This window comes from Plecotus auritus, assembly GCF_963455305.1.
Source record: "Plecotus auritus genome assembly, chromosome: 7".
Taxonomy (NCBI): domain Eukaryota; kingdom Metazoa; phylum Chordata; class Mammalia; order Chiroptera; family Vespertilionidae; genus Plecotus; species Plecotus auritus.
In genome coordinates this window covers 1,642,191-1,664,547 of record NC_137774.1, presented here as the reverse complement: position 1 = coordinate 1,664,547, position 22,357 = coordinate 1,642,191, and the positions used below count along the sequence as shown (strand labels likewise).

The 22,357-nt window shown below is 65.3% G+C and overlaps 1 protein-coding gene across 1 annotated transcript; it reads left to right on the top strand.

Annotated features, from left to right (window-relative positions):
• Positions 1–15,520: 15,520 nt before the first annotated feature.
• Positions 15,521–21,525, top strand: ENPP7 (ectonucleotide pyrophosphatase/phosphodiesterase 7; the record flags this gene model as incomplete). The annotated part of the gene is made up of 5 exons (XM_080680867.1): positions 15,521–15,773; positions 17,347–17,492; positions 19,202–19,828; positions 20,620–20,929; positions 21,443–21,525. The coding sequence occupies 5 exons, from the start codon at positions 15,521–15,523 to the stop codon at positions 21,523–21,525; spliced, it is 1,419 nt and encodes a 472-aa protein (XP_080536993.1).
• Positions 21,526–22,357: the final 832 nt, after the last annotated feature.

Below are 22,357 nucleotides of genomic sequence, written 5' to 3'. Positions count from 1 at the left end.
AGCCTGCGGACTGAAGGGTCCCGGGTTCGATTCCGGTCAAGGGCATGTACCTTGGTTGTGGGCACATCCCCAGTAGGAGGTGTGCAGGAGGCAGCTGATCGATGTTTCTCTCTCATCGATGTTTCTAGCTCTCTCTCCCTCTCCCTTCCTCTCTGTAAAAAATCAATAAAATATATATTTTTTTTTTTAAAAAAAAAGAGGCCACTAAACACTTCAAGTGCTCGGTGCTCACAAGGAGTGAGCGAGCAGACACCCTCCACAGGCAGTGGATGGGGCTGAATTGGTCAAGCTTTGGGACGGGCTATCTGACGATACGTATTAATTTCTGAACCCACGTGCCGTTGATCAAACAATTCCACTTCCAGGGCCCTATCCGACTGACCTACCCTCAAAGTAAGCCAGCACGTACGTACAATATTCTAAGCGCAATATTGTTATAGTAGCAGGAAATACACCTGGGGGTTTCCCTAGGAAATAAATTATGGGACACCCATAAGATGGCATCGTCAACAACCTTTCTTTACATTTTTATTCATTTATAATATGTTTTATTTATTTTAGAGAGAGAGAGAGAGAGAGAAACATCAATGACGAGAAACATCCATCGGCTGCCTCCTGCACGCCCCCCACTGGGGATTGAGCCCGCAACCCGGACCTGTGCCCTTGACCCAGAATCGAACCAGAGACCTCCTGGTGCCTGGGACGATGCTTGACCGCTGAGCCATGCCGGGCAGGGCAACACCTTTTTGTTAATTAAACAAGGGAGAGCCGCATGTGCTCATAGGTCACCATGTCCAAGAAATAGTGTCACCAAAAAGGAAGGTTCCAGAACATCAAATCCCACTCACGTAGGAGGAAAGGTGTTTTATATGTAAGACATTTTCTGGGGAAATGAACCAGCAACGCCACTGGGCTGTGGGGACGGAGCGCGAAAGACGGGGTGTCGGCCGGGAGCTCGTAGCTTCCACTTTTGAACTTTTCTTCACGGTTTTAATGTTTTTGCCACGAGCGAGCCTACCTTTTTCATAGAAAACCGGCTTTAAAAGAGATGAGAAACCCACACTTCTGGTTTCCTCGGTGATTTAATTATCTCTCCCGCTCCAGTCTTTTATGTTAATGTCATAGGAGCTTATTGTAGCGGAAAAAGTAGGAAGCACAGATTTTTCAAATCGAGACAAAAAATTCTAAAAACCTTCCTAATCCCGTCATCAAAATGTAACCGCGACGAACACTGGGGGTTTTATCTCCCAGCGTGGCTGACGCATGTCCGTACGTGGCGTGGACGGACACGTGTGGGCATCTTTGGCGAGCACGTACTGTTTGGTACATATTCTGTCATCCCCCATTGGGACACAAACATGCTCGCTCGCTGGTCTGGGTCAATGGATAGAGCGTCAGCCTGCGGACTGCAGGGTCCTGGGTTTGCTTCTGGCCAAGGGCACGTACCTAGGTTGCAGGCTCGATCCCTGGCCCTGCAGGAGGCAACTGATCGATGTGTCTCTCTCACATCAATGTTTCTTTCTCTGTGTCTCTCCTCTCCCCTCCACTCTCTCTAAAATCAATGGGAAAATATCCTCTGGTGAGGATTTACACAAAATATCCTATATAATAAAAGGCTAATATGCAACTAGACCGAATGGCAGAACAACTGAACAACCGTTTGCTGTGACGTGCACTGACCACCAGGGGGCGTGCGCAGAACATGGCGGGCATCGGCCGCGGCGGGATGGTGGAGCATGTGAGCGAGCAGGGGCGCCAGAGCCACTGCTCACACCCACTGCTGGCACCCGGTGCCGGTCCAGATCGCTCGGCGCCGTCAGCAGGTGCGAGCTGTGGCTGCTGGCCCTGATCGCCCCTGAGGGCTTCTCCACCTCCCCCTGCTCCTGAGGGGTGATCGGGGCAGCAGCCGCCACTTGCACCCACTGACGGAGCCGCCCCGCTCACATGTGCTGTTGGCGCCGGCCCCAGTTGCTCTGCGCCGCCAGTGGTTGCGAGCGAGGCCGGCACCATCGGCACACGGGAGCAGCAGCAGCAGGGGCAGGGCTGCTGGCAGAGAGGGGACCAGGGGCCGCGGCAGGAGGGGCCGGGCTGGGGCGTGGAGGATGGGCCGAGACCACCCCTGTGCCCACCGCAGCCTCGCGGCCCACACTTCCTTTCAAGGTGCATGAATTGGTGCACCGGGCCCCTGGTGCATGTGTAAGCACAACGGGTAAGGCTGCAAAGCCATTTGGTGAATTAACACGGACCCGTAACACGGGAGCCGCAAGGGAGGCAGAAAAGGCGGGGCCAAGTGCACGACACAGAGGGCGCGCGCAGAAACCAACAGAGACGTGAGCTGCCGGCCATCGACGCCCTCGGTAAACGCCGGTTAAACGGGCGGCCTGGTCCGTGCCCCTCCCAGGGTGTCCACCTGAGGAGGTCTAACGTGGCCGTGGCCGTGGCTCTCAGGAATGACACCCCCCCCAGAGGGGACAGTCCCTCGCCAGGGCTCACCAAGCCCCGCCCCTTCCCCGTCTCCACGCAGCCACGTCTGTGAGGAAAGGGGGAGGAGCAAAGCGAATGCCTAGGACGGCCATGGGAAGCCTTCACCTCTGCAAGAGGAGTAATTCTCTCCACACACACCGCCCCCCCCCCACGCCGTCACCATCTGACTTTTCTTTTCTTAATCCTATACAATAAAGAGGTAATATGCAAATGGACCGTCACACCCTCACGAGATGGCTGCCTACGACCAGACCGGCAGGGGGGTTAGTGAGAGACGACCAAATGACTGAACAGTAGGCTGCATGGGGTGACCAGGACAGCAGGGGGGCCATGAGGGGTGACCAGGCCAGCAGGGTGGGGGGGCAGTTGGTGGCAACCAGACCAGCAAGGGGGGGCTGTTGGGGATGACCAGGCCAGCAAGGGGAGCAGTTGGGGGTGACCAGGCCGGCAGGGGGGGGCAGTAAGAGGTGACCAGGCCGGCAGGGGGGGCCAATTGGGGGTGATTAGGTTGGCAGGGAGGGCAGTGAGAGGGATGTCCCAGATTGGAGAGGGTGCAGGCTGGGCTGAGGGGACCCCCCACACCCATGCATGAATTTTGTTCACAGAGCCTCTAGTATATATATATTATTTCAGAGAGGAAGGGACAGGGAGAGAATCATGGATCGGCTGCCTCCTGCACGCCCCCCCACTGGGGATCCAGCCTGAATCTAACAGTGACCTCCAGGTTCATAGGCCGACGCTCAACCACTGAGCCACACTGGCCGGCTCTCCGCCTGATCTCTACTCGCCTCTCACTCGGTGGTGCCGTGATGACCAAGGCTCTTCCCTTCCCGCGGCCGCGTGGCCACCGCCTCCTCCATGGCTCCTGCTCCTGCCTCACGAGCACCCTCCAGCGTCCTCCCACACGACCGGCCGCAGGGGCTGATGTTCGCGGTGGCGTGAGGAAGGGGTCAGCGGCCCACGTCCTCCGACGGCCATCCCGGCGGCCAGCACCCCCTGAGCAAAGACCCCCCCCCCGCCCCCGGCCGTCCTCCACGGAGCCCGCCGGCACACATCCCACACCCGCGCGCTCGGCCGGCGCTGCTCAACGTTCCCTGTGTCTGTCCTTCCGTTAGGACATTTCCGAGCGGCCCTTTGGGATTCGAACGTGCTTGGGACCCACTGAACCTCGCAGCTCGGGCTAAGCGGGTGGGGCGTCGGGCTCAGTGTAAGCGCGTAGGTGCCCATCCAGGGTTCGCAGGGGAGACGCAGGTTACGTTTGGGACGCGGGGAGCGTGATGCCCGAACCATCAGGGAGCTCCTGTGAAGCGGGTGGGAAAGTGGGGGGCAGGCCAGAAGCCAGGATGCCCAGAGAAATCCCTCCCGCTCTGCACCCCCTCTCCCCCTCGCCAGACCTCCAGGCCCTCCCTGCCCGCTCCCCGAGCCAAAGTGAGAGAAGGAAGGACAGTGCCAGGAAGGCAGGCTCCGGCTGGGGCCACGGGCCAGGCCCGGGAAATCCGACCCGCAGCCCCATAGCTTCCCCGGGTGCCCGCCGCCGTGGCACTTCCTGTGCTGAGTGGCCAGGTTAACTGAACGTTGACCAGCTGCTAATCCGTCTAGTGATGAGTCTTGGGGAGGAGGCGGGAGGGGGTGGTTTCTCCCGCCCTCCCTCCAGGGGGTTGGCTTCCAGCACGAAGCTGTCCCATGGGGCTGAGGCCGATAAAGTCCCCGTGCGTGGCGCTGGGCAGCTCCCGCTTCCTCCTGAACACGGAGAGCCCTTCGCCGCGCCGCTCCCCGCACAGGACCCGGGCCTCCTGGGCGCGAGGGTCTGCCCTGGGCCCAGCTCGGCGCGCAGCACTGCAAGCGAACCTGTGGCCCCGGCCGGTGTGGCTCAGTGGATAGAGCGTCGGCCCCGGGGGCGTGAAGGGTCCCGGGTTCGATTCCAGTCAAGGGCACAGGCCCGGGTTGCAGGCTCGGTCCCAGCCCCGGTCAGGGTGCCTGCGGGAGGCAGCCAATGGATGTGTCTCTCTGACATCGATGTTTCTCTCTCTCTCCCGCTCCCTCCCGCTCTCTCTAAGGATCAGGGGAGAACGCCCTCGGGTGAGGATCAAAAACGGCGGGAAGTGACCCTGAACACGCCTGTCAGCGCTCGAGGGGCAGGAGGAGGGACGGGAAGGTGTTGGTTAATCGTCTCCAACGCACGTTTCCCAACTTCGGCGTTTGGCACCCACACATGCCGCCTGTCCCCGAGCCTCCCTGTCGCCCCATCTGCTGGTGGGGCTCTGTGCCTGGGGTGCACACGCCCTCCCGGGTACCTGGGACTTCGGGGACCCCTCCAGCTCCGGGAGTGCGGGCCACGCACAGGCTGCCAAGAGGGGGCGCAGACCCCAGACCAGAGCTAGGCCCCGAGCCCCGGGGACAGAGGCCCTGCAGGACAGGAGCAGGCCTGGGCCCACGCCACCCCTCGCCTCATCCCAGTTCAGCCCCAGGTGGACGGGAGAAGGCCCAGCGGGGCAGCGAGCAGATGGGGCTGCTCCGGACCCCTGCGTGGCCCGCCATCTGTCCTACAGTCAGCCGTCTGCCCCGGCAGCCCCTCCTCGGGCCACCATCTGCCACAGGCCTGGCCCTCCTCCCAGCTCCGCCAGGGCCCCAGGAAGGGGTGGGGTGCCAGCCAGAGCCAGGCCTGCTGCCTCGGACCAGCCCCATCTGGCACCCCTGCTGGGAAGGGAGCAGGAGCCTGGACAGAGCACCTCCACTTGCAGGGAGAACAGAGGGAGAAGGGCAGAGGGAGGAGGGCAGGGGGAGAAGGGCAGGGGGGAGAAGGGCAGGGGGAGGAGGGCAGAGGGAGAAGGGCAGGGGGAGGAGGGCAGAGGGAGGAGGGCAGGGGGAGAAGGGCAGGGGGGAGAAGGGCAGGGGGAGGAGGGCAGAGGGAGAAGGGCAGGGGGAGGAGGGCAGAGGGAGGAGGGCAGGGGGAGAAGGGCAGAGGGAGAAGGGCAGGGGCAGGAGGGCAGGGGGGAGAAGGGCAGGGGGAGGAGGGCAGGGGGAGGAGGGCAGGGGGAGGAGGGCAGGGGGGAGGAGGGCGGGGGAAGGAGGGCAGGGGGGAGGAGGGCAGGGGGGAGGAGGGCAGGGGGAGGAGGGCAGGAGGGAGGGTCCTCCCTTGTCAGGTAGCCCAGCTGGACAGGCCCTGCTGGGACCCAGCTCCTCCCCAGCTGGCAGCCCCTGGGGTCCCGGGTGCTGGTCTGCCCCCAACAGGGGCCCAGGGCTGAGAGGAGAGAGCTGTCCTTCCCCCAGGGCCCAGGGCGGCTGGTGAGGGAGAGGACACCCGGAGCCCCGCTCTGCCTGGGGGCCCAGCAGCCGGGTCCAGGCGCCCGAGCAGCACCCCAAGTCCCCCCGCCACTTGCTCAGTGGAACTGACGCTGAGGGGCCCGGCCTGCCTTGGGGAGCCCACCTCAGGCACAACGCAGAGGGCCCTCGGAAGACGGCTGAGCCCTGCATGGCAGCTGGGGTGTCAGGGGGACCCCAGTCCCTCCTCTGCCTCAGGTCCCCCCTCACTTATGGAAACAACCCCCACCTCTCCTCCCTGCCCCCCCTTTCACATAGCAAGATCACTCCCCAGAGCCAAAAAATCAGGGCGGGGTCCTACCCGGTGAGAGGTGCTGGGGGCACAGGGTGGAGGCGCCCCCCACCCTCATGAACCCACTGGAGGCTGCCGGCCTGTCTGGTCCCCAGGCCCCCACTCTCCACCTGCTCTGAGCCCCCAGGACGGCACCCAACAAAGGGGGTGCCCTGGCGGCCAGAGGGCAGGAGCCTCCAGATGCCGCAGCGCCCCCCAGAAAGCCGCCAATCAGAGCCTTGCCCCGCCCCCACGCAGAAGGACCCTCCTGCGGACCCCCAGGAAGAGAGGGTGCCCTCCTGCTGAGCCTGGGGTCCCCTCCCCGCCATGCATCCCGGGCAGGAGCAGGGCCCAGAGCCTCGAATGCCCAGCACCACCACCCCCAACTCGGCCCCTCACTCCAGTGACACCCACTGTCCCCCAGCCTGGGGCCCACATTGAGGTCAGGGAGGGCACCGACACCCAGCAAACGTCCGTCTTCCTTGCAGGAGCGGCCGGGTGGACAGAGCCCAGGGCCTGTCCCAGGTTGGGGGGGGCGGGGGGCCTTGGGCTTTAGCTGGCGCAGGCGCGGGCACCAGCTTGCGGGCATTGGAGATGGCACCAAGCTCCCCACCCCACCCCAGCCCCAGCCCCAGCCCCAGCCCCAGCCGCCGCTGAGCCCCGAGCCGCAGCATCCGTGGCTGGACAGCGCCACCTGGTGGGCATGTGCGGGAGCACCAAGCCAGGCCTGGTTCTCATTCCGTCCCAGCGGGGAAGGGGCGGGAGCGGGAGAAACACCAATGATGAGAGAATCAGGGATCGCTGCCTCCGGCGGGCCCCCCGCTGGGGACCGAGCCCACAACCCGGCCTGTGTCCTGCCGGGGAATCGCACCGTGACCTCCCGGTCGTAGGTCGACGCTCAGCCTGGCTTTCGGTTGGCTTGTTTGCAGGACGCACCTTGGCTCTTCAGCCTTCCGGCAGGTTCTGTGGTCAGCACCCCGCCCGCCCGCTCACCGGCTCTGCGGAGACGCTGGTTGTCAGAGGGCCGACCCGGGCAGGAAAGTCACCCCCAGAAAAGAGCCTCTCTCCCTCGGGCCCCCCACAACGCGGCGCACCCCTCACCCACCATCCAGTGCTTCTCCCACTGCCGATGAGGCCGCCCCCCTGCCGGCCGCCCCTGAGGGGACTCCGGAGGCCCTGCCGGGCAGACCAGGCCCAGAAAGGAGTGGAGGGTGCACCTGGCTGAGACACGGGGTGCACAGCAGCGGGTAAACACCCGGAAAGGGAGAGGAGAGCACCGAGCCGCCGGGGAAACCCACCCGAGTCACTCGGCCCCGACTCTGTATTTCCCTTTCTGGACGGCAGGTCAGGGTCCCCACTAACTGGAGCAATGAGGCGGGTTTTCCTCCACGGAATTCTAGCTCACAGGGGACGGACGGGGGACAGACAGGGGACGGACGGGGAACGGACGGGGGACGGACGGGGGAGGGACGGGGAACGGACAGGGTACGGACGGGGGACGGACAGGGTACGGACGGGGGACGGACGGGGGACAGACGGGGGACAGACGGGGGACGGACGGGGGACAGACGGGGGACAGACAGCGGACAGACGGGGGACGGACGGGGGACAGACAGGGGACGGACAGGGGACAGACGGGGGACAGACAGGGGACGGACAGGGGACAGACGGGGGACAGACAGGGGACGGACAGGGGACAGACGGGGGACAGACGGGGGACGGACGGGGGACAGACAGCGGACGGACGGGGGATGGACGGGGGACAGACAGGGGACGGACAGGGGACGGACGGGGGACGGACGGGGGACAGATGGGTGACAGACGGGGGACAGATGGGGGACAGACAGGGGACGGACGGGAGACGGACGGGGGACGGACGGAGGACGGACGGGGGACGGACGGGGGACGGACGGCGGACGGACGGGGGACGGACGGGGGACGGACGGCGGACGGACAGGGGATGGACGGGGGACGGACAGGGGACGGACGGGGAACGGACGGGGGACGGACGGGGGACGGACGGGGGACGGACGGGGGACGGACGGGGAACGGACGGGGGACATATGGGGGACGGACGGGGGACGGACGGGGGACGGACGGAGGACAGACGGGGAACAGACAGGGCAGAGGAGCCACCCGCCGGCTCTCGCGCACCCAGTCCTTCTCTCAGTGGCGGGGCGGGGGGGGGGAAAGGGGCGCTAGCGTTACAAACATCGACGCTGCAAACGCCACCGGGGCTGAGCCCACCGGGGCCCACTGGCCAGCGAGGGGGTGAGGGGGGGCCTGTGGGTGTTCCCGCCCACGAAGCTTCTGCAAAAGACCCGCCCAACGCAACGGCCTTTGCTTCCACTTCCCGGAACCCCGGGGACAGAGCGACGCCCCAAGGAGCGGTGAGCCGGGGAGCGGCGGGCAGCCTGGCCCGCGACGGCCCTGCCGGAATGGCCCCCCCACCCCCACCCGGGGCAGCGGGCAGGGACCCGGAGGCCCGGCTTCCTCTGACCTCCGACGCCAGCGGCCTGTGCTCGCGGCACCGGCACCGTCCGGGTCACAGAGCGCTTCCTCCAGCCCTGAGGGCCCATCCCTGGCGCCAAGAGCCCTCTCCTCGGGGCCAGGTGGGCTGCCGGCCTGATTCCCCCGCGCGGCCCTCAGCGCCCCCACCCCCACCCCGCCCCCGCCGGATCCTGGGCCCCGGCTCCATGGGAGGGGTGGCGGTTACAGGTTTCGGCCGCATCCGGCCCTTCAGACGGCAGCTCCTGTGCCGCCGACCTTCACACGCGGGTGCCGGGGACTGCGCTGAGCAGAGCGGCTGCGACAGGAGGGTCTCGGGGCGCACGCTGACCCGCGGGGCCGCGGAGGCCGGTTTAGGCGGCTGAGCTGGGTGGACACAATTCCTCGTGGGGGTCCCGGGGGCTGGGGCACAAGGAGGGCCCCACGCTCTTGCTCCCCATTGCCCGTCAGACCGCGGGTCCTGGTGGCCGGCAAGCTCAGCCCCAGCTCAGCCCCACACGCCAGCAATGGCCCCAAGCGTCGTGCCGCCACCCACTCCGTGCCGCCACCCACTCCGAGCCGGGCACCCACTCCATACCGGCCACCCACTCCGTGCCGCCACCCACTCCATACCGGCCACCCACTCCATACCGGCCACCCACTCCGAGCCGCCACCCACTCCGTGCCGCCACCCACTCCATACCGGCCACCCACTCCGAGCCGCCACCCACTCCGTGCCGCCACCCACTCCATACCGGCCACCCACTCCGTGCCGCCACCCACTCCATACCGGCCACCCACTCCGTGCCGCCACCCACTCCATACCGGCCACCCACTCCATACCGGCCACCCACTCCGTGCCGCCACCCACTCCGTGCCGCCACCCACTCCGAGCCGCCACCCACTCCATACCGGCCACCCACTCCGTGCCGCCACCCACTCCGTGCCGCCACCCACTCCGTGCCGCCACCCACTCCATACCGGCCACCCACTCCGAGCCGCCACCCACTCCGTGCCGCCACCCACTCCATACCGGCCACCCACTCCGAGCCGCCACCCACTCCGTGCCGCCACCCACTCCATACCGGCCACCCACTCCGTGCCGCCACCCACTCCATACCGGCCACCCACTCCGTGCCGCCACCCACTCCATACCGGCCACCCACTCCATACCGGCCACCCACTCCGTGCCGCCACCCACTCCGTGCCGCCACCCACTCCGAGCCGCCATCCACTCCGAGCCGCCACCCACTCCATACCGGCCACCCACTCCGTGCCGCCACCCACTCCGTGCCGCCACCCACTCCGTGTCGCCACCCACTCTGTGCCGGCGCAAGGCCAGTGCGGGTGACCGGGTGCCACCTGCAGGTGACCTGCCCAGGACCTGCCCTGCAGGCGGCCCGCGCCCCGGGGCCGGGTGGGGTGATGAGCCGGAGGAGCGGGCCTGCAGGGACATCCTGGCCGCCCCTCACCCCCATCGCGGCCAAAGGTAGGCCCTTATCGGCCTCGAAGGGCCTCACTATCAGGTGGCTGTAAACACACCGTCCTGGGGCTAGCTGCCCTGCGGGCGAGGGGGGGAGAGGACGCGGGGTAACAGCCCCATAAACAGATAAACAGATGTCACCTGGCACCTGGCAAAGTCAGCACCCGTGCCACCCCCACCTTCGAACCTCCTAGAGGCGTGGCCCCCGCCCCACCCCCGAGCTGGAAAGGCCGGACTCAGCCCCTCCCCTGCCCGTCAGAGCTCGACGGTGGGGGGACGGGAGAAAACATTGACAGCCACTCACGCAGGAGAAACTCCCTGGAAGGTTCCAGGCCTGAGTCCGAGCCCCTGGCGCACCCGGCCGGCTGCAGCCCCGGGGACGGCGAGGACCACGACGGTGCAGGCTGAGGGGGACCGGACGGGTTCGCCGCGTGGGGGCCCGGGATCCGCGGGGACCCGACTTGCAAAGGGGGTGGCAGCACGCATGGGTACTGCGGCCCTGCCCCCTCCGTGGCCCTGCCTGTCTCCTGGGGGGCCGGCGGCTCCGAGAGGCGGGCCCTGCACAGAGGGGCCCCCTCCCGTGGGTGGGAGCACAGGGCACGGGCCCAGGAGGGAGCCCCAAAACCCCAGCTTCCAAGTGATGGCGCGGAGAGGGCAGGGCCAGCTCACGTTCATAAAACTTTGGTTCGGCCCGGCCGGCGGGGCTCAGCGGTTGATCTTCGACCTCTGAACCAGGAGGTCACGGTCGATTCCCCATCAGGGCACAGGCCCGGGTTGCGGGCTCCATCCCCAGTGGGGGGCGTGCAGGAGGCAGCCGATCCATGATTCCCTCTCATCATCGATGTTTCTCTCTCTCTCCCTCTCCCTTCCTCTCTGACATCAATAAAAATACATTAAAAATAAAAACGTTGGTGCAAACTGAAATCTTTTTTGAGGTGAAAGATCAAGGTGTGACGCTGCGAGATTTAGAGGCCGCGACGCTCAGGGGCTGAGGGGCTGGGCCAAGGGGGCAGGCCAAAAAGCAGGCTCTCCTGTTCTCTCTCCCTCCCCCCCCCCCATCTCTCTCTCCCTCACTCCTCTCCCCCATCTCTCTCTTCCTCTCTCCCCTCCCCCATCTCTCTCTCCTTCTCTCCTCTCTCCCATCTCTCTCTCTCTCCCTCTCTCACCTCCCCCCATCTTTCTCTCTCCCTCTCTCCCCTCCTCCATCTCTCTCCCCCTCTCCCCTCCCCCATCTCTCTCTCTCCCCCTCTCCCCTCCTCCATCTCTCTCTCTCCCCCTCTCCCCTCCCCCATCTCTCTCTCTCTCTCACTGGTTCCCTCCCCCATCCCTCCGTCCTCCCCACAGGCGGTCCAGTTGCTGACCCAGGACACAGTCTGCAGTGTCCATGGGGACCTCGCTGCCAGGCGGCCCCCCTCCCAGGACACACCTGCTTTCTGAGACAAACCAGCCCCCCAGAATCCCTGTCCCCAGCCCCCCCACCCCACTCCAGAGTCTGGAAAAGGTGGCCCAGCCAGAGACCCCCACCTCCCTGGCCCCCCCCAGGCTGAGGGAGGGGAGAGGCTGAGGGAGGGGAGAGGCTGTGAGGGGGAGAAGCTGAGGGAGGGGAGAGGCTGTGAGGGGGAGAAGCTGAGGAGGGGAGAGGCTGAGGGAGGGGAGAGGCTGTGAGGGGGAGAGGCTGAGGGAGGGGAGAGGCTGTGAGGGGGAGAGGCTGAGGGGGGGAGAGGCTGTGAGGGGGAGAGGCTGAGGGAGGGGAGAGGCTGAGCGGGGGGAGAGGCTGAGTGGGGGGAGAGGCTGAGGGAGGGGAGAGGCTGAGGGAGGGAAGAGGCTGAGGGAGGGGAGAGGCTGTGAGGGGGAGAGGCTGAGGGGGGGAGAGGCTGTGAGGGGGAGAGGCTGAGGGAGGGGAGAGGCTGGGGGGGGAGAGGCTGAGTGGGGGAGAGGCTGTGAGGGGGGAGAATGCCCAGGTCCCCAGGGATCACTGTAACCAGCACATAATCCTGTTAAAATATTAATCCTCATTCAGCGGAGGCGAGGCGAGGCCAGGCGGCGGCCGAGATAAAGCCCCTGAGAAGTGATGAAAGTCCGGGCCGTTGATACAGGGACCTTCGCGCTGATAAACCTGCCGGCAAAGGTCGGGTCGGGCCCCAGCCGTGGGGACAGCGGGCGGTCCCAGCCTCCGCGGGGGAGGGGGAGGGGGGCGAGGGGGCTCCTGACCTCTCCCAGGCTGGAGCTCCCCCAGCCCGCCCGCTCCCCTCACCAGCCCAGGGCCGTGCGCCCCGTTTGGAGGAGGTGCTGCCGCTCGGACCAAGGAGAAGCAGGGCCCGTCGGGGCGTGGCCGTGGGTGGGACCCGCTCATCTCACCGTGTTCTTTCCCTCACGCATTCAAGGGTCAGCACATGCCTACTGCACGCCGGCTCGTTCGCACCAGATCAGGAAGGGGAACGGGTGGCAGGGACCCGGGTGCCGGCCTTAGGGGACAAGCCCGCACGTCCCTCTGCCCAGCGGAACCGGGCCCAGAGCTGGGCAGCCGGCTCCTCCCGGCCCGGCCCCACGCCCGGCTCAACAGCACGGGGCGCACGCGTGCCTGTGTCCGTGGCAGACCCACCTGCTCCCCCGGGAGCCCAGCGGCCCTGTCTCTGGGCTTCACATCCACCCAGCTCAGGGGTGGCCGCTCTAAACTCCTACCAGCCCGGCCCGCGGGGCTCACGCAGGGGTGGGCAAACTTTTTGACTCGAGGGCCACAATGGGTTCTTAAACTGGACCGGAGGGCCGGAACAAAAGCATGGATGGAGTGTTTGTGTGAACTAATATAAATTCAAAGTAAAGGAGCGGAGGGGAGAGCAAGAAAACCGGATAGAACAGCCGAACGGGCCGGATCCGGCCCGCGGGCCGTAGTTTGCCCACGGCTGGCTCAGGGGGTGAGCGTGGACCTCTGAACCAGGAGGTCACGGCCCGATTCCCCGTCAGGGCACAGGCCTGGGTGCGGGCTCCATCCCCAGTGGGGGGCGTGCGGGAGGCAGCAGACCGATGGTTCTCTCTCGTCACGGGTGCTTCTCTCCCTCCCCCTCTCCCTTCCTCTCTGAAACCAATAAAAACGCATCTTTACAAAAAGACCAGCCAGGGGGTGCCCAGCCCTGCCTTGGCCTGTGACCCCACGTGGGGCAGCCCCTCACACATGCCCGTGCCCTCCTGCCCTGGCAGCTGCTGGCATGTAAGTCACCCCCTGCACCCAGCAGCCACCGTCACAGCATCGCCTTGGGTTGGGTCCTGCTGAGAGTGACACAAAACCCAAGACGCCCCCAATTCTCTCCTGGGGGCTGCGGCAGGCTGCGGTCCCGCCCCACGCAGCGCCCCCCCATCTTCGCTGGCTCGGGGCGGCCTCTGAGCTCAGGGCGCCAGGGGGAGCGAGAATCAGAAAGAGGTGCAGCAAACCTGGGGTGTGGCAGAGGCCCAGGGGGGGCACATCCTATTTTTGGGGGTCCCATTGGCCAGCACGTAGTCACATGGCCAAGCCTCGCTGCAGAGAATGCTGGGAAATGTAGTCTTTCTCGTTGGTGGCCATCTTCTCGTGAAGACCGTGGCTTTTACATTAAATTTTATATTGGGTATTAGATTGTATTCGCATCAAACCCAGGCTCCTCCGCGGCCTGCCTCCCGGCTGCCGCCCGAGCACGCCCCTCCTGCCCCTGGTCCAGGCCCTGCGCCTCCCGTGACCTCCCCTCTGACCCCGTCACAGGTGACACCGTCACCCCAGCTGCCCGGGTGGGAACTGGACGTCCCCCGAGTTGCTCCCTTCCGTTCGCTCCCACGGCCACCACCGTGTCTGGGCCACGGCCACGGCCACGGCCTGAGGATGGCACACTCACTGGCCGCCCAGCACCCAGCGCCCCTTCCCGCCTCCCGCCCACCGCCCCGCCTGCCCCGCCTGCCCCCCTTACGCCAGACCCGCGGGCCAGGGCCTGCTTACCCGCTCCAGGGCTACGGACGCGGATTGCACAGGTAGCCTCAGCCCCACCAGCCCTGCGCCCCCCCCACCCCCAAATCACCCTCTCAGGAGGCCCTGCCCGCAGACACCCCCATCTGGTCTCCTGCTTCACTCCCCTTGGCGACTCCCTGCTTTCATCGTGTGTCCCCCACCGGGTGGACGGAGTCAGGAGCCCGCCTGCCTCCCTCACTGCGGGGCCCCCAGAACTTAGAGCAGCTCCGTCGGGTAGGGAGGGGGTGAGTAACCAGTGTCACCCCAATAAATTCTATTTTTAAAAAGAAGGGTGGTGCCCTGATCGGTGTGGCTCAGTGGATAGAGCGTCGGCCTGCGGACTGAAGGGTCCCGGGTTCGATTCCGGTCAAGGGCATGTACCTTGGTTGCGGGCACATCCCCAGTGGGTGGTGTGCAGGAGGCAGCTGATCGATGTTTCTCTCTCATCGATGTTTCTAACTCTCTGTCCCTCTCCCTTCCTCTCTGTAAAAAATCAATAAAATATATTTAAAAATTTTTTGAAAAAAAAAAAAAAAGGGTGGTAAGTCCTCGCCGGTGTGGCTCAGTGGATAGAGCCTCAGCCTGCGGACCAAAGGGTCCCAGGTTTGATTCCAGTCAAGGGCATTAAAGAGAAAAAAAAGGTTGGTAGGGAGAGAGACACAGAGAGACAGAGATGGAGAGATAGGGAGAGAAGGGACATAAAGATAGCGAGAGATAAAGATAGAGAGACAGAGATAGAGAGAGAGAGGGAGAGATAAAGAGAGAGAGAGATAAAGATAGAGAGACAGAGATAGAGAGAGAGAGAGAGACGAGATAGTGGCTGAACTGTGCCCCGCCCAGGGCTCCTCTCCCCCTGTCCCCCACCCATGAGCACAGGTGACAAGGGAACCCCTCTTCTGACCACCTTGCTGACGAGGCTGCTGACGCCTGCACCTCCCTGAGGATCCACAGGGCCCAGGAGGGAAGGCGCGGATGGCTATGCTGACCCGGGCCACAGGGTGGCTCCGCCCGCCCCGTCCCAGGAGACCCCTCACCCGGGCAGCGAGGGGAGGAGGCCCTCCCAGGCTGGGCTCCCCGTGGCCCTCGGCTCCCCGACCCTGGGAAGTCCCCCACTCCCGCGTGGCCCTGGCCCAGGCAGGCCCGAGGCCCACGTACCCCAGAGGCCTCCCCGAATTCCAGGCTGTAGGTCAGAGGGAGCAGGGCCCAGGGGCGGAGAGAGCAGGTGGAGGCCAGGCCGTCCCCTGGAGGGGCCCCTTCTGCTCTCCGATCCTGCGGGCCTGGCCCCCACCCCTCCCATGAGGACACACGCCCCCGGGGGGGGGCGGAGCGTGGGCAATAAAGGCGGGGGCCACGGCCACGGGCCACCCGGGCCTCTTCCTGAGCCACGGAGAGCAGTCTCGTTCTCAGAGGCACACGGATCAGACGCCGGTGACCCTGGGACTTTGCTCTGCTCCGTCCGCGGCAGGAGCACGCCCGGCACCGGCGCACCAGACAACCCACCATGAGCCTCCCGGCGGCCCTCCTGGCCGTGGCCCTGGCCGCCCTCCTCGCTCCGGGGGCGGGGATGCCCGTGGGCCGCCAGGGCTCCCGGCACAAGCTGCTCCTGGTGTCCTTTGACGGCTTCCGCTGGGACTATGACCAGGACGTGGACACCCCCAACCTGGACGCCATGGCGCTGGACGGCGTGAAGGCACGCTACATGACCCCCGCCTTCGTCACCATGACCAGCCCCTGCCACTTCACCCTGGTCACCGGTGAGTGCCGCCCGCGGAGGGGACCTGGGGGCGGCGGGGGCTGAGAAACCGGGGGAGCAGGGCATGCACACCGCCCTGTCCCAGGGGCACCGTGCGGGGACAGAGGTGAGCCAGGAGGGGACCCTCGCTGGGGAGACAGCGCGGCCAGCAGCCCGCAGCATTGGCGGCAACTGGCAGTGAATCAACACGGCAGTGGTCTCTGGCAATGGTGGCCACAGCCCGGGTGGCAACCCAGGAGGCCTTCCGGGAGGAGGTGAGCGTGGCCGGGACTCGGAGATGAGTCTGGGGCTCCAGCTTCATCTTTTCTTTTTTACTTTAAATCCTCACTCAAGGCAGGGGACACGGGACACGGGACAAGGGTATTTTTCCACTAATTGTTAGGGAGAGTGGAAGAGAGAGGGAAGGAGAGAGAAACATCGATGGGTTGCCTCCTGCACGAGCCCTGACCAGGGCCCGGGCCGGGGAGGAGCCTGCAACCCAGGTACGTGCCCCTGACCGGAATCGAACCCGGGGCACGTTGGTCCGCAGGCCGACGCTCTATCCACTGAGCCACGCCAGCCGGGGCGTGCCTTCATCTTAACCTCACGCATCACATCTGCCATGACCCCAGGTGCAAACAGGATCACCTCTGAGACGCTGGTGGCACGGCTTTGGGGGACACTCTTCCGTGCAGACGGCTCGTCCTCACGCCAGCGTTTCTGTGACCACAGCCCCCGGCACACACCGTCAGCACCAGCTGTCCCCCCCGCACGCCCCCTGTTCGCTTCCCATGTCCGGGTGGGAGGGGGAGCCACACACGCCCCTCCCGGCCCCGCCTCCTGTGCCCGAGCAACACGAACTGACAGACTCCTCAGGGACCCTCATCGGTTCCTCCGAACACCTGCCTGGCTCTCTGCTGAGGCCGGATCCCGAGCTACGTCGTTAGTCCCCTCCCGAGCGCCACGCAGGCGCAACCAATCTTTTTTTTTTTTTTTTAATTGATTTCAGAGAGGAAGGGAGAGGGAGAGAAACATCCCTGATGAGAGAGAATCATTGATTGGCTGCCTCCTGCACGCCCCCTACTGGGGATCGAGCCCACAACCCCTGCATGTGCCCTTGACCGGAATCGAACCCGGGACCCTTCAATCTGCAGGCCGACGCTCTAGCCACTGAGCCACACTGGCCAGGGTCACACTGATTTTTTTTCAAGATTTTTATTTTTATTTTTTTAATGTATTTTATTGATTTTTTTTACAGAGAGGAAGGGAGAGGGATAGGGAGTTAGAAACATCGATGAGAGAGAAACATCGATCAGCTGCCTCTTGCACACCCCCTACTGGGGATGTGCCCGCAACGGTACATGCCCTTGACCGGAATCGAACCCGGGACCCTTCAGTCCGCGGGCTGACGCTCTATCCACTGAGCCACACCGGCCGGGGCCACACTGATCTTTTGCTAAAAACGATGAGGCTGCAAGCGATGCCTCCCAGTGGGTACTGCGGGGCGGGGCGGGGTGAGCTGGGCCACCGGGTCGGGGCGCGTGCCCGTGACCGTGGTGACGGAGCCCCGCCCCGTTCCCTCCGCCTCCCCGCAGGCAAGTACATCGAGAACCACGGCGTGGTGCACAACATGTTCTACAACACCAGCAGCAAGCTCAAGCTGCCCTACCACGCCACGCTGGGCGTGCAGCGCTGGTGGGACAACGGCAGCGTGCCCATCTGGATCACCGCCCAGAGGCAGGTAAGGCCCCGCGCCGCGGCGCCCCACGGCCCCCGAGGCCCGGGCTCCGGCACAGAAGGACACGCAGTGTGGGACCCAGAGGGGCGGCTCCCCCCGCCCAGTCCGACAGAAGCCACCCCGTGGACCCTTGGGCATGTGGGGAGGGGGTCGCACAGGGAAAGGACCCCACTCGACGCAAAGGCGTGTGACCACCAGATGGCTTTGTCCCCCCCTCACCCGCACCCCTCGCAGGCGGGGCAGCTAGATCCGAGGGGCGAAGGGAAAAAAGAGGAGCTGTAGTGTCAGCCCAGGAGTCCCATCACCCTGAAATGTCCGGGGGGCTTCCTGGGGTGTAGCTCCTTGTCAATGGTGTCCAGTAGAGGGCACCCCCCAAGTCTGAGCCCCCCATGGCCATGGGGCCCCACACCCCAGCCCCGCGCCCCCGCCCGCCGCGGCCCACATGGGACAGGCGGCCGGGGGGAAGGTGGGTCTGTGTACACAAAGCAGCAGGTGGTTGACGGAAAGACGGACAGACGGACGAGAGGGGTGAAGGCTGGAAGGACAGAGTGGGGCACAGAGGAGGGGCCGACCCACTCCCGGGCGTGAACATGGCGGGGGGAGGGGGGCGGGGGGGCGGGCCGGGCTGCAGACCGGAAGGAGGGCTCTCGGGCACCTGAGCCTCTGGAGCGCCCCGGGGCCCGTGGCAGCGAGGACTCGCGTATCGGGGCACACGGGTCTGTCGCTCTCTCTCTCTTTTTATTTTTTTTAAAATATATTTTATTGATTTTTCACAGAGAGGAAGGGAGAGGGATAGAGAGCTAGAAACATCGATGAGAGAGAAACATCGATCAGCTGCCTCCTGCACACCTCCCACTGGGGATGTGCCCGCAACCAAGATACATGCCCTTGACCGGAATCGAACCTGGGACCCTTCAGTCCGCAGGCCGACGCTCTATCCACTGAGCCAAACCGGTTTCGGCTGTCCCTATCTCCTTGGAGCGGAGTCCACCGCGCACCTGCTCCCGCCTCTAGAGTCTCTGCCCGGCCGATAAGGAGGCCTTTCAGACGGTGAGGCGGCTCGCCCGGCTGGTGTGGCACAGCGGGGGAGCGGCGACCCAGGAACCAGGAGGTCACTGGTTCGATTCCTGGATTCCTGGTCGGGGCACACGCCCGGGTTATGGGCGCGACCCCCTGTGGGGAGTGTGCAGGAGGCGCCATTCGACAATGTCTCTCTCGTTGATGTTTCCATCTCTCTATCCCTCTCCCCTCCGCTCTCTCTAAAAATCAATAAAAAGATAGATATATATTTTTTAAATATTTTATTGATTTTTTTTACAGAGAGAAAGGGAGAGGGATAGTTAGAAACATCGATCAGCTGCCTCCTGCACGCCCCCTACTGGGGATGTACCCGCAATCAAGGTACATGCCCTTGACCGGAATCGAACCCGGGACCCTTCAGTCCGCAGGCCGACGCTCTATCCACTGAGCCACACCAGTTAGGGCAAAAGATATATTTTTTAAAAGCGTACGTTCAACAGGGTTGCAGGATACAACGTCAATCTACAAAAAACCAACTTAAATGAAAAGAAAATGAAAAGGCTGGACAGCAGCAGGCACGGGGAGGGGCGAGCGGGCAGACGCACGCCGGGTAGGGGCGCCCTGCCCCGGGGGGCGAGGGGGGGACGCGAGGGGGAGCCGCGGGGCTGTGCGTCATGGCTGCCTCCCCGCAGGGCCTGAAGGCCGGCTCCTTCTTCTTCCCCGGCGGCAACGTCACCTACCAAGGCGCGGCCGTGACGCTGAGCCGCAAGGAGGGCGCCCTGCACAACTACAAGGACGAGGCGGAGTGGCGGGCCAACGTGGACACGGTGATGCGCTGGTTCACGCAGGAGGGCCTGGACCTGGTCACGCTCTACTTCGGGGAGCCCGACTCCACGGGCCACAGGTTCGGGCCCGAGTCCCCGGAGCGGAAGGCCATGGTGAGGCAGGTGGACAGGACGGTGGGCTACCTGCGTGACAGCATCCGGCGCAGCGGCCTGGAGCGCGGCCTCAACCTCATCGTCACGTCCGACCACGGCATGAGCGCCGTGCGCAAGCAGGCCGGCGACCTGGTGGAGCTCCACCGGTTCCCCAACTTCACCTTCAAGGACATCGAGTTCGAGCTCCTGGACTACGGGCCCAACGGGTTGCTGCTCCCCAAGGAGGGGCGGCTGGAGAAGGTGTACGCGGCGCTCAAGGACGTGCACCCCAGACTGCACGTCTACAAGAAGGAGGACTTCCCCAAGTCCTTCCACTACGCCAGCCACCCCCGGATCACGCCCCTGCTCATGTACAGCGACCCCGGCTACGTCATCCACGGGGTGAGCTGCGTGCGCGTGCACGGCGGAGTGGGGGGCGGGCGGGGCGGCGGGCTCTCTGCCCGGCCGTGTGAAGAGCACCCCGTGTCTAGCGAGTCCCCAGTCTGAGGCACATTGGACACCAAAGGGACGCAGTCATCACTGCAATAGGTGTGTGTGCATGTGTGTGTACACGCCCTGTGTTTGTGTAATGTGACATGCGCGTGTGTGTTGGCGCACCGTGTGCTTCTGTGTGCACGAGTGCCTATGTATGTGTTGCACATGTATGCGCATACATGTGTGTGTATACACGTGTGTTTGTGTGCGCATGTACCTGTGTATGTGCATGTGCTTCTGTGTCTGTGTGTTTTGTGTGCATGTGTCCATGTGTGTGCTTGTGTACACCTGCATGTAGGCTAACGTGTGGGGAGATCAGCCGTAAGAGCGACAGGGACGAGGCCGAGCACGGAGCCCGACGCCCTCGGAGAGGCCAGGGCGGTGCTCAGGGAAGTGAGACGCGGGCGGGGGCAGGGGGGGGCGGGCGGGGGAAGTGTTGGCGGCGCTCAAGGTGGAGCCGTGGGCCGGGGCAGCCCCGCCTACTTGCTGGGGTCCCCGTTTATGTCACGGGGTCCTTGCAGAGGCGCTGGCTTGGGGCCACTGACCTTTTAAGGCTCCGAACCCCCCGCCCCCATGTCCGAACTCTTTGGGGCTCCTCTGACCATGTGCAGGGGTTGTTGGGGGAAAGGGGGGCTGGTGGAGGGGGCGGAGGGCCCGGAGCCCCACGAGGACTCAGCCCCCCACCACCCCCACCCCAGAGGCTGAACGTGCAGTTCAACAACGGGGAGCACGGCTTTGACAACGGGGTGCTGGACATGAAGACCATCTTCCGGGCCGTGGGCCCCAGCTTCCGGCGGGGCCTGGAGGTGGAGCCCTTCGAGAGCGTCCACGTGTACGAGCTCCTGTGCAAGCTGCTGGGCATCGTGCCCGAGGCCAACGACGGGGACCCCAGCGTCCTGCTGCCCACGCTCACGTCCGAGGCCGTCGGGGGCCCCAGCACCCCGCTGCCCACGCTCACGTCCGAGGCCGTCGGGGGCCCCAGCACCCTATCGACCACAACCCACTCGGGTGAGGCCCCGCCCTCCGCCTGCACCGTTGGCCCCAGTGGCTGCAGACGGGGTGCCTGCCCCCAGCCACGCGGGGCGCCTCCTCCTTCCCTGTCCCTGGCATTCCCACCACAGCGTCCTCCGCGCCTCGGCTGTGTGGGAGGGAGAACAGGGGACAGGAGCGTGTTCAAGATGCAAGACGGGGGGTGTCGGCCCAGGGACGGGCCTTTTGGGGTGAAGCCCCTCCAGGCTCCTGGTCCCAGGGAGCCCAGGCTCCCACAGAGAAACTCCTTCCTGGAGTCACCCTCTGCCAGCTCCCACCCCCACCCCACCTGACCCGTCTCAGTGCAAAGGTCACCACCTGGGAGCTGGCCCACAGGCGGGGGGAGGGGGAGCTGCCTAGATGAGGGGGAGGCCGGGGTGCTGGGGAGAGGAACAAAGAGGGGTGCTGAAAGGTGACTTCGGGAGGCTCGTGGGCGGCTTCGGGAGGAGTTGGGGTGGTGACATGCTCCCGGGGCCCTCCGACTCTCCACAGGGTCTGCCCCCCTGCCTGGCGGCGGCCCCCCCTTGATGACAGGCCTGCTGGTGGCTGCAGCTCTCCTGGCCAAGGCCGCATAAAGCCCGTCGCTCAAGGTCAGGGCCCGGGAGGTGGAGGGAGGGGGGGACCCCTGGCCCCCCGTAGACCTGGGCCCTGTCCCACCCAGAGAGGGGCCAGTCCTCGGGCCCCGGGCCTGGGGCAGCTCTTTCGAAGCAGACAGCCCAGCCCCCCCTCTGCCGCGGGCTCTGTGCCTGGGGGACGAGAGGGAGAGACTAGACACTGCAGGGGGGGGGTGCGGGGGGGTGGGGGGGAGGGGGGGGGGGCGGGAACACCAGGGAGCCAGCTCAGAGGATTGGCTGCTGAGGGACAGCCCCGTGTCTGCCCTGTGATGTCACAGCCCCGTGTCTGCCCTGTGATGTCACAGCCCCGTGTCCGCCCTGTGATGTCACAGCCCCGTGTCCGCCCTGTGATGTCACAGCCCCCTGGTGTCTGCCCTGTGATGTCACAGCCCCCGTGTCTGCCCTGTGATGTCACAGCCCCGTGTCTGCCCTGTGATGTCACAGCCCCCGTGTCTGCCCTGTGATGTCACAGCCCCGTGTCTGCCCTGTGATGTCACAGCCCCCGTGTCTGCCCTGTGATGTCACAGCCCCGTGTCTGCCCTGTGATGTCACAGCCCCCGTGTCTGCCCTGTGATGTCACAGCCCCGTGTCCGCCCTGTGATGTCACAGCCCCGTGTCTGCCCTGTGATGTCACAGCCCCGTGTCCGACCTGTGATGTCACAGCCCCCGTGTCTGCCCTGTGATGTCACAGCCCCGTGTCCGACCTGTGATGTCACAGCCCCCGTGTCTGCCCTGTGATGTCACAGCCCCCGTGTCTGCCCTGTGATGTCACAGCCCCGTGTCCGCCCTGTAA